Source organism: Leuciscus leuciscus, assembly GCF_965113295.1.
Source record: "Leuciscus leuciscus genome assembly, chromosome: 8".
NCBI classification, from domain to species: domain Eukaryota; kingdom Metazoa; phylum Chordata; class Actinopteri; order Cypriniformes; family Leuciscidae; genus Leuciscus; species Leuciscus leuciscus.
Genome location: NC_138732.1, coordinates 17,972,428 through 17,984,630, shown reverse-complemented (window position 1 = coordinate 17,984,630; position 12,203 = coordinate 17,972,428). Strand labels below are relative to the sequence as shown.

The 12,203-nt window shown below is 35.7% G+C and overlaps 1 protein-coding gene across 6 annotated transcripts in view; it reads left to right on the top strand.

The window, feature by feature from the left end:
* The first annotated feature begins 3,192 nt into the window (after nucleotides 1-3,192).
* gria2b (glutamate receptor, ionotropic, AMPA 2b) overlaps nucleotides 3,193-12,203 on the top strand; it is a 30,674-nt gene continuing 21,663 nt past the window's right edge. For all 6 annotated transcript variants that reach the window (XR_014208363.1, XM_082178538.1, XM_082178537.1 and 3 more), the window contains exons 1-2: nucleotides 3,193-3,511; nucleotides 3,610-3,750. Coding sequence is in view for 5 of the 6 variants with exons in the window: in XM_082178538.1 (XP_082034664.1) it covers nucleotides 3,427-3,511; nucleotides 3,610-3,750 (226 nt within the window). In the remaining variant the exon portion in view is untranslated. The remainder of the gene's footprint in view (nucleotides 3,512-3,609; nucleotides 3,751-12,203) is intronic.

The window sequence follows — 12,203 nt, the reverse complement described above, 5'->3', positions numbered from 1 at the left end:
GTATCACAGCCATGTTCCATAAAAAAAAGCAGCACAACTGTTTCCAACATTTTGTCATGAAGTCCACTGAAGGCAAGTTTGAAGAACACAAGTGCAGCATTTATTTCCATAACAAAATGGAAATAAAATAATTTATTTTTAAAATAATAACCATTGGAGTTTGATAAGATTTCAGCAAACTGTACAATATCATGTTCAGTGTATGCCTTGTGTAAAATGTTCTAAAGCGAAGCCAGAAAGACAAACACACTAGCCTGTGATATAGCTATAGGCTAAATCATGCTATATCATGTTAAATTCTGTCAGTGTGTCACACTTAGGTCCATGCCATGCAAAATGGCCATTAGTCCTGTTGCCCACTGCATGACCTTTCTACTCATATATGGGTAGATTCACGGTGGCTTATCCAAGAGGAGAAGAGAGGATAGAGCAGTAATGTGTTAATGTGAGGACGACCCACTTGATAAACAGCCACGAGCATGAAAAAGGACATTGAAGAGTGCTAGAAGACACAGAGAGAGAAAGCGAGAGCATGAATGTGTCATGCACAACAACATTTACTAAAGCTTAAATGGATCAAATTTTAGTTTAGACTAAGTTTTTGCTTGTCATTCATCTACATGGCTTTCTCCTTTTCTTAATTCTACAAAGACATATATTGGGCAAACATGGTATAGTTTGTGTGGCTTGATGACTAAACAGCATTGTTTACAGAGATTCAGCATGTTATATTAAACTGTCGTTCAGTCCAGACATAAGATCTTCCAGGGAATTTTAGCCATACTGATTGAAGTTAAAATATGCTTGTGGTTAGAAGTTACTGTACCTGAGCCTGGATGATTAAATGTGGTTAAAAGCCCCCTCTTGGGTTATGGTTATCCTCACCTTTCTTTAGATAAACACATTGTCATTTTTTCATCATGAAATATTTAATTTTCCATTTATCACTTGAGTGAGCTCCGTTTTTATATTTGCAATTTAACTCTGGAAGACCTTGCAGCCTGGGATCTTGTTTTAGCAACTCATGCAGTATGGAGCTTGGGCCGAGGGGAATGAAACTGGGACATGGAAGTTGGGGAGCTGTAAGAGATGATGATTAAGGTGTTGCTTGTGGTCTGTGCTAAAAGGAGGTGGAGGCAAACAGAACAGTTTCCAAAATCCAATCAGATATCTGTGAGCAGTATTAGTAGATTCATTGCCATTATATATTCAGCAATGAAAGCAGTCAGGGGTTTAGCGTGCTGTGATGTACACTGCAAAACTATGGCATAAAGAGTTGTAGTACAGAGGTACAAACTATACCTAGGGTTATTGGTTGGGACAGGTGTAATAAACATCATGCAAACCGATGATCCACACACATATATATACACATATAAGTTCACAAATAGTGTGAAAAAAATGACTGGTCTCACAGGAGGTTCAAAGCTGTGCAATGCAAAATATTCATGAAATTTTAATGACTTTGTTTCATCACAGACATGGACATCCAGAGAAATAATGCAGTGTGGCTATATGTTCGGCTCATCAAATCAGGTCACTTTTCATGTCATTTGTTTTGTGGAGGTGGGGGGGACCTGTCCATGGTCCTGAATGCAATGCAACTTCTATACATCAGAGACTTGGCCAAAATCTAGGAAGTCCAGTATTCTAGAACAGGATATATAGCGAGTGGGGTGAATGGTGGGAATGACTCAAGGGCGCACAGATCCAATTTCTAATTTTATGGGGCTCACAATAAATTCTAATTTTATTTTGAAAAAGTAAGAGGCCCAGAATGCCTAGATACAGCCCTCTTTACATACACTGCAGTTCTTCCATGGAGATATTCTCTATATTTAGCCTATATGGATGGTAAAATAAAATCTGTCTCATTTAGCACTTTTTGTATGACTATAAAATATTCATTCATTTATGATCGCCTGTTCTCATTGAGTGAGTCATCACATTTTAAAAGGGGAAATGGACCAGAATATCTATTAGCCAAGTCCATTTTCAACTGGATAAATTAAAATGACTAACCTCCTTCTTTCTTTCTTTCTTTCTTTTATATATTTGTTGGGCTTAAAATAAAATAAAAGTTAGTTTATATGCCCAAAGTTCGTAAAAAAAATTTTGGAAATAAAATGCTGAAATTATTGACAATAAAAATGTATGGGGTATGTAGCTTGGAATGCTCTTATTATTATTTCTTTGAAGCAATTTTGTTTAAAAATCGTATTAATATTTGAAAAACCTTTGTCAGCCAAATCAAAGTCAGTGGTTGCTTCCGAAATTGCATAATGTTCCTACTAAATAGTAGGCGAAAAACAGTATGTGACAAAAGAAGTATGTCTGAATTCACAGTAGGCCTACTCATAAAAGTGTAGGCAAATAGTACCCGGATGAACTACTTCTTCCGGTGAGATTCTGAAGTGTGCATCCGATGGACACTTAACTATCCCATGAGGCCACGGGAGAGGATTTGTGAATGGCAGTGAAGCGACGCAACGGACGCTGATAGGTCACATGATAATGACAACATGGCGCATGTAGTATGTCTGGATTACATTCATAACGTACTTTGTTAGCGGTCATTAAGTAATTACTTAGCCTATTCAAAGTAAGTAAGCTACCTACTCAAGAGAGTATGCAATTCTGGATGCAGCCAGTTTGGTGTAACCAACATGGTGGAATCCACTGTACTGTCATGTGACCACATAAGACAAAACAGAAAAGACCCATTTAGACCCTGCTGTTTGTGTGTCAAGATCACATTTTACCTTCTTTTGAAAAAACACAAACTTTATGACTCAGTGATTACTTAAAAATATGTTTGAAAACTTTAGTTGAGAGATGTGAAAAAAAAGATGTGTTCAAGTAGGCCTATTCAAAACTGTATTCAAGGTGCAAGGACAGTATTTTAGTATTTTTACATGATTACACCACCACCTTGTATAGCACTCGATATTTTTAGAGTCGGTAATTCAAATAGTGTTTATAAAATGGTTTAAAGGTTTTTCAAAAATGTATGAAAGCAAAATGAAAAAAAAAAAAAAAAGAACTTGTCACGTGTGTTTTAAACTAGTTTATATATAGCTAAAGTATGCTGTTTCGTTATCATTCGTCACCAGTTACCGTGAATCCAGCGTTCTGTATGTTTGTGAAGGTAATATCAACTCATAGGAAGGCGCGCGAATAGGAGCAGGAGCGAGAGAGTGGGGTGAGAGAGAGAGAGAGAGAGAGGGAGAGAGAGAGTGAGAGATAAATCTGCATTATTCTTCCAGAAGCGGGACTGAGGCAGGAGTCCGCGATAGAGGAACCACCTGCAGGCAGCAGCCGCTCTCATTCTCCAGCAACGCCTCAATATGTTACGGATTTGATTGAACACTGTGTAAACGACAAATACTTCCTTCATACAGTGGGTGAACACACACTGGCGTGGAGATGCAACAGTTAAAGAATTTATCGATTTGTCTCATTTCCCTTTTATGTGGGTTGTCAACTGGAGGCTCTCCAAGTGTTCAAATTGGTACGTTTAATATGGGCGTCATTTGTGTTAAATCAGCGTTTTTAATTTCGTGTGAACGGTATGATTATTTGCAGCATATTTTGGTGTGTGTCGTGCAGGGGGCTTGTTTCCGAGGGGAGCTGATCAGGAATACAGCGCGTTTCGGATCGGAATGGTTCAGTTCGGAACGGCTGAATTTAGACTGACGCCTCACATCGACAATCTGGAAGTAGCTAACAGTTTCGCTGTAACTAACTGCTGTAAGTTATGTCTTCTTCTTTACATGTGATTGCATAGTTTTTACAGTTGTTCGTTTTTCTACATTTCGTCAGTGTTAATGGATAGTTTGTTTGCATGCTGAAGTTTCAGTGCGGCTATTGGTAGGAATTTGTGTATAGCAGGATGTGAAGTTGGTTTCCACAGTAACGGAGATGAGCACGAGCTCACATCATCAGAAGCAGCTTAACCATTCTATTGTCTTCGGTAAAGAAAACGCTATACGTAAATAGCCTACTATATTTTTTGTTACTAGAACCAAGCTTTTTTGACGTTATCACGAATATCTTTTTACATGCATATTGATAAAAATTACATAAAAAAAAATAGGCTATAGGATATTATATATTTATGTTGTCGCATTTGACCCGGATTTGAACAATTTCACAATTTTGAACCGGATTACGACTTTTCACCTTTGGCCTTTTTTTTTATTTTTTATTTTTTTATTTTTAGATTGAACCACTCACACACTTTTCTCTTTAAGTTTGGGTCCCAGTAGCATTTTTCTAAACATCTGTAATGGTTGTTTTGCATAAGCAGGGAGGAATGGATTTGTTAAGACAGATGTTCAAATTTGGCCCATATTGACTGCTCACATATTTTTAAAAAATTGCATGAGTTATTATGAAATGCAAAAGTGATTATTTGATTCATTACATTTATGTTATGTTAAGTTATGTTCCAATGATCTTTAACAATTATTGTAATATTAGATTGAGTTATTCAATGAACATTCAATTTATATATATATAGTGTCTTAGGATAATATAAAGAATAATGTCGCAGAAAGCATAGGCTACAAGAGTGTCCATTTATCTGAATAAATTACCCGCTTAACTCAGGAGGTTTATAATGCAGACGAAATGTATAAATATCCAGACATTTGAAACTATGCCACAATATTTTTTTGTAGGAATTTTTGTGGTCTATCAGTATCACAAGGCTAGAAAATGTCATACGGCTGATTTGCATTCACATATTTGCTGTTTTAACCTGGGCAGCCTGTTGAGCTACAAATGGTCAAAAGAGTAGAAAGAAGACATTTTCAATGTTTGAGAAACCTCTCTTACATTTACTGACCATCACTGCATTAGATTTAATCAGTAAAGAACTTTATGAGATGATCATGAATAAATGAATCCTTTATTAAGTGGATCACTTATATTCAAGGATTTCATTAAGTATTCAGTGGGCTGTTGCTAAGCAATATTTCGAAAATGATTCTTGTTGAAGTCTCTTCATGAGGTTCAGTTAAATTTTTTTCAATTATTTTTCTCAAAAAGACTACATATCTAAATCATATGCAGAACTTTCTCATAACAACCTTATGAGAACATTCTATTTGATGTTTTAGTTTCCTATTCAATACAGATGCATTTTTAGAATTAGTATTCTTTGATATTGTTAATAATGATATAGTGTAGCACTTCATTTGTTGTGCTTATTCTTGAAAAACGTACTTTAGCACTGAATTTCTTCCCCAAGTGTGTGTGTTATGTATTAACATTTGGTCTGTCAGGTGTCGTTCATTTTATTTCTCAAACATAAAAACCCCTAGATGGCACTATGCATTTACAGGCACTGCTTTATCGTTTTCAATCTTTCCCATACAGTTTAGTGTGTCTTTTTAAAAGCAGCTGGGGAGAATGTGTCCATCAGTCATATTTAATCTGGACATTTACGCTTGCTTTACTTAAAATGAATAATTTGAAGAACACAACCGATGATATGATTCATAATGCAACACTGCTTTTTGGTCTCTGGTATATGGAAGACTTCATGGGTCTTGTTGGTTTGAAAAACATTTACTCTCTAAACCTGACATTTGCTCTGTGTTGTTGGTTAGGCATGAGTCAGTTACAGTCATTCTTGTTACTGAAGTATGACAACTCGAGAACAAATACTGTGAATGGCCCTGTGTTAAATGGCTGTTCTAATGTGAAAAACTACAAGATATGCCACCTTGGTATGAAATGCAGCTAATGAGACTCTTCTCCTTTGAAGCTATATAGCTTTTGGCAAGATGCTGTGTATTATTATATTAACACTTATCCTCAGATGTGAATCAACCCACATACTATATCACCCGAAAGGCATTGATGGCACTCATACTATCATGTAAATATGGTTGTTTGCCACATCCCAACTTCAAATTGATTCAAATTGACCACTCATAAATATGTTTTCAGTATGTGTTAGAGTAACATATTTTCTATTGCTTTTCAAGAAAAGGTGTCACAGTTAATGGTAGGTTAAGAGTTAGCTGCAACGATCATGTTATGTTCTGATTTGACCATGATTGCTTGCTCACTTCACTGAACAAACTAAAAAAATCTAAATAGGAATGGACTAGACTGAATGATAAAACACCCCAGCTTTAAACATAAAAGCTTTATGTTTGCGCAGGGCCTCCCAATCTAATTTAGTGGATTTATGATTCATATTTAAATGCATATATTTGAGTCAAGTAAGCAGATGTGCTGGTCAGCTTTCCTTAGCCCTTCCATCTATCTGGAAGATATATCTGGAGCACGTTTGCTGACATCGCACAAAATACAACACAGATTAGTTGTAGATAAATACATTTAAAGAGTCTGCTGCTCCTTGACATTTCTTGAAGATTAATTGTCAAATTAATTGGATGGAAACCATCAGCATCTCACTATATTGTACACAGTGCTGGGTAGTAATTTATTACATGTAATCTAGATTACATAATCAGATTACATGTAGAAAAATTAAGTAGGCCTACTTGTAATTTGATTATATTTTGTTTTAAAATACTCGTAATCAGATTACAGTTACTTTTTATGGATCACATGTTATTCTCACAATGGCAGTAAATTATTTATAATACATTGATTCTACTTTGGAACTACTTTTTTTTAATCGTATATAAGCCTACTGCTATATGTTCAGAATATCTTCTGGGTTTGTTGAATTAAACACACAGACCAGCAACGAGCCATGTGCCTATCACTGAAAACTGAGACCCACACAGCATTTGATCACTGGATTTACAGAAATCATTTCACTTTTAAGAAGTGTTTACTCAGCATTGCATTTGCAACACTGCATATCTAATCAACTCCTGACAAACACAATAAGTATTATTTAAATTATGCTTCAGTGAGTCATTTAACTACAGTATGTATTACTGTCTTTGGGAGGCTTTTGTCTTTCAAACACATTAAAATGTACAAATTCACGTCATTTTATATTTAAATGCAACATAAGGATTCCCAACTTTTTTTTATCAGCTGAAACTCCTTTGACCTAATATATTTACTCCCTAAAATTTTTTGTTTATAAGTTAGGTCAATAATAAAATTATGACAGTAAGTAAAATAATAAATAATACAATTACTTTCACGGTTCTCTGATGTCGGTTAATGGTCACATTACATGCAGGTAAACTAAATATATATTGCTTTTTTAGTAAATGTTTTATTTTGATTGTTTTCATTTTTTAATTATTTATTTTAATTTAACATTTAGCTTTACAATAAACTCACGAACCCCTTGCAGTTCCATCATGAACCCCATCATATTTAATGCACTTCATGTTGTTGATAACAAAGAATGGGACATATTTTCTTTCTCTTTGTATCAGTATGATACTTATCCTATTCAAATCAATGTGATAATCGAGTTAGGTCAAGAGTATTCTAAAAGTAATCAAAAAGTTGTCAATTATATTACCTTAAATCAAGCGTAGCGTTAGTTCTGGCAGGTCACGTTAGTCAAGCTCGCATCAGCTGACCCTCAGCTGATCCACATCTACCTATAGTAATACGACACCTATCACCATATACATATATAAGCTCCTCCAGTGTTATCAGCTGCTATCGCGTTTCTCAGGAGCTAATTACCCTCCTCCATCCCCAGCTCCTCCTCTCGCCCAGTCAGGATTTGGCATTCTGATTCCCCTTGAATCAGAATAAATTCTCTAATTATGTTGTACTTTAAAATCTTGAATTAAATATATTTGCAAACTTTCATGTTGGTTCTGTTCTGTTTACCCCAAGGGGGGTTATTGCTGCTCTCCCTGCTCTTATCCATGCTAGGCTGCATGGATGCGCAGGGACTTCTCGCCCAGAACGGAACCATACCGCCAATCCAAACTGTATGATAATTGTCAATCGTATTTGACGGTAGTGGTCCTGACAGAAATGTGTAATATAATGGATTATGTTACTAATACAGTTTTTGTCATGTAATTTGGAATCAGTAACGGACTACAATTTTTAAATAATCTAGCCAGATTGTACAAATTGGTAAATTTATCCTAATAAAAATATATAGTATTCTGAGCTTGGATATCAAAATATTTACTCAGACTAATCTATGTGAAATCAATTTTGTACGTGCCATGACTCCTGTTTTCAGAGTACTTTCACAGGACATTCATTTGCATGTAAGCGGACAAAATTCCACTTGGGAGCACTGATTGATATCCAGTGTGGTTTTGTCCCTGGTTTTGGAAGCACTTCCAGTGCTGGATCTTGTTCAGTGCATTTGTGCTTCACAAAATGTTGTAACCATGAAACCCCCAGATACTAAATCAGTAGTCTTAAATAGTGAGGACCCTATTCCCTTCCACATCATTCAGTCTGGTTTGGGATTGTGAAGTCTATTAACCGTGGGAAATAAATTACGTGATCATGATCAATAGCTGCGTGTGTTTCAATCCTTGTCTCATGTCAGTACATACATAAGTCGTTCGACTATCCTCTGCTAACTGGGTGATTCGATCCCTTTTCAATTAAAAAGACCTGCTGTTTTTTCTTACCTGACACAGCAGGGTTCTCAGGACTGCTCGCTCTGATCCGGCTGTCACACAGCAGCCTGGGAAAGGCTTTAGTGCTGCACTGCTGAGAGAAAAAGAAGCACGGAACAGAAAAAAGCATTAGAATCTGTGAATGATTTGAAGTCAGGGTCCAAAATAACTTTATGCCACATCTGCCGATGCCGAACGAATTGAGGACGTTTACTAGTCATAAATATTTCTTATTGCCCATGAAACTATATTTTGCATATTTCGTCTTACTAAAATACATACTTTAGTCCTTGTGACAGACTCTGTCTCTTGGTAAAACTGCACTTGACACATTATGACTCATCGTGAGTTTTTCATGTTTTTCTCAGGTTTTCTCATGTTTCCATTTTGGTGGCTTAATGCATGAAATAAAAAAAGAGTAAAGGCGACAGATTTTTTTTTTTCATTAGTAGATGGTTTGACTTGAATTGCTATGATAATTTACATCAACAAGGGTCCAATGATCATTATTATAGGCCTACTTCATTTAAAACCCGGAAATCCAAAAAAGAAAGATGAAAATTCCTTATGGCAATTATGTTGGAAAGGTGTTTTGTCTTCAGTGAAGAGCAGTTCTTTCATCCCCCACCCCGCACAGGGATGACCCCCGTCTATTAAAAGCCCTTTTTTCCCCTGGCTGCAGCCACATAACAGAAATGGGCTGCATAAATTATCTGGCAGTTCGATTTCCACTTTTTCCGGCCTTCTCATACAGAGGGAAACAGTAATTGTGTGGCATTCAATAAGAGCTTTTAAGACTGAGCCATGTGAGACAGCGTAGCTTTGTCATATTTCTGCGTAAGTCCAGTACATCATCTCATCATGACAAATGAGTGAGAGTCAGAACTGGTCAACATCTCAATTTGGACTATTTTAGTAGACTATTCCATTCAGCTATGGCCAGAGGTTGTTCACACCTGCGATCCATGTTTAAAAATGGATAAAATGGTTTATAGCTTTGAACTAGAGCTGCACTATTCTGAATAAATTGAGAATCACTATTTCTTTCTTCCATTAGAAACTGTGATTCTCATGATTCTGGATTAATTTTTTTTTTTTTTCAGTGATTTATAAAACCTGAAAATTAGGCTTATAAAGAAAAACCTTGCAATATCCAGAGGCTTCTGAGGTTCTGAATAAAATGTTTCGATCTATTTTTAAAAATGTATTGAATGATCCAATGACTCACTAGGCAATCATTTGTTTGTTCCTGAATGAATCAGTGTTTTTGAACGACTTGATTTAATGAATGATTCAATAGGCTTTATGCCTATTGGTGGCTACAGAGAAATCTCTAACGTTAATTTTTGGTCATGACTTGTCTTGAAAAACTAATTCAATTCGACAGCTGTCGTAATAGAAGTCACACTACAGGACTGTGAGTCAAATCTTCTGACTCTGCCAGAATTTCATCTGAGGTAAAATTTGATCGCAGCGGTCATTAATCGGCTGTCGGTGAACATGTCAAACTAATGAGCAAAGACCTCAGATTTTAGCCTAGGATCAGAGAAATCTTTTAGGATTTGCTAAATTGGTCTCAGACAGGCAAATCGTGGCCAAAATGTACAGTGTGCAACTGGCTTAAATAATTGTCATTTGAGGCTGTGTGGGTGTTTGAATCAAGATCACAGTCTTTTTAACGATTAATTGTGCAGTTCTACTTTGACCTGAGATGTATGTGCAATGCCATAAAAAAACATGGAAAAACAATGGCACAATTTGGGATTGTTACAGGTAAAAGAAAAAATGCATTAAAGGCACCTGAGCTTAGGTTTCATAAGGCACATTCAATAACCTAATAAACAAACAAAGAAAAACAACTATAATAGAAATCAAATGAATAAATAAAACATACTTTCCAGACAAAAGCTAATTTCTGAGATAATCCTAAAACTTGAAATGTGCATATTTTATGGACATTCTTGGGTACTTTTCACAGGAAACGAAGGGACTTCCAACTAGTATCCCTCACAGCCTGTGCTCCAGACTGTGCCATTGTTTCCATAGTGATGAGCTTCCCCGTTAGAGGAAGACTTTTCTAACACCCTGTGGTTTATCTATCTGTTCCTAAGCTTGTACACTTGCCACTGAGAACTCCCTCAATGAGTGTGTGTGTGTGTTTGTATGTGTGGGTGGAATATGATTTGTCCTGCCAGAGTGTGAAATCAACTTCAACACACACACACAAACACACACACACACAAACACACACACACACAGGAAAGATAAACGCTCTATTCGACGGTCACCATGGAGATGCTGGGTTCCTTTTAAAGGGTTGCATTTACATAATGGAAATTGCATCTATCGCTGTCGCCCTGCTGTAATCCATATAAAGTGTTCATGACTGAAATTAAGCATGACTAATCATGGTTTTTCTCAGTTAGTCGTTACAGTGTGCATGTTTGATCAGGAATTCTCAGAAGTGAATTCAGAACAGTGTCTGAAAGTCTGCAAGCTGTGCCGGTATTCACGCAGACTGCATTAAAATAAATTCCGCCAAAGTGCTCTCGCTTTTCCAATATACACAGACAATTACACTGTTTATAAAAGCTCAAGGAATAATTGATGGCAATATGACATAATTAATACAACTATTATAAAATTCTGAGATCGGATCTGTTAAATAGTTTATTCCACTAATTATTATTATTAATAAATTGAACTGCTTATTGAGCATGAGGGTCTTTTGTGCACAGCTCATTTACTGTATATTAGTACTTGAGTCCTTGTGTCAAAATGATTTTCCCACTGCTAGGTGTGTTCTAAAACAAAATGATAATCTTACTCGATTTATGTTTTATCTGTCTATTCCCTTAATCATTCTTCAAGTTTATTTCACAGCCTTTGAAACATTCAGCTTTCCCTCTCACACCATTGAATGTCTGGCGGTTGCTGTTTCTATGGCAACGGCACGTCAATAATGAGCAAACATCAAGTCTCATGTGTTTATTTCACTGGACTCCGACTCGGAGCGACTTACAGAAGCTTATTAGATGCTGTGACACACCAATGCACTGCACTCTCTTCATCCAGCCATTTGCAGAATTTCCACATACGCACCTGCTCTGCATTCAGGCTTATTTGTTTGTGCCTGAATTCACTGATCGTGCCCTTAAAATCAGCTAAAAACCTAAAGCTCTTCAAAATTGTTTTTGTTTGTTGAAATAAAGCTGAAATAAAATACAAATTTTAAATGTAAAAAACTTAAGCGGAAATGAGAAATGTTGCCTCAACGACTAACTGAAATAAAATATGTTTAAGTTAAAGTACTAAAATGATAAAACTAAAGTAAAAATAAATTAAAGCTACAGTAAATAAAAGCTAATAAAAAGTATTATTAAATACTGTATATAAATAATACTAAAATAATGCTGGTTTACAAATGTTTTCTAAATAATTGAATACAAATTGAACCATTATCAAGCAGTATAACATTTCAATTTACTTTTTGCTGTTATATTACTGGATAATTTATCCAAAAGAGTTATTTTTTTCATAAAGAAGAGAATATAATTTAAGAATATAGAACATTGTCTTTCCGGCCATGTTAAATGGGGTACCACATTAATATTTTATTTTAATAAAAAAATTAATATTTTTAATAAAAGTACT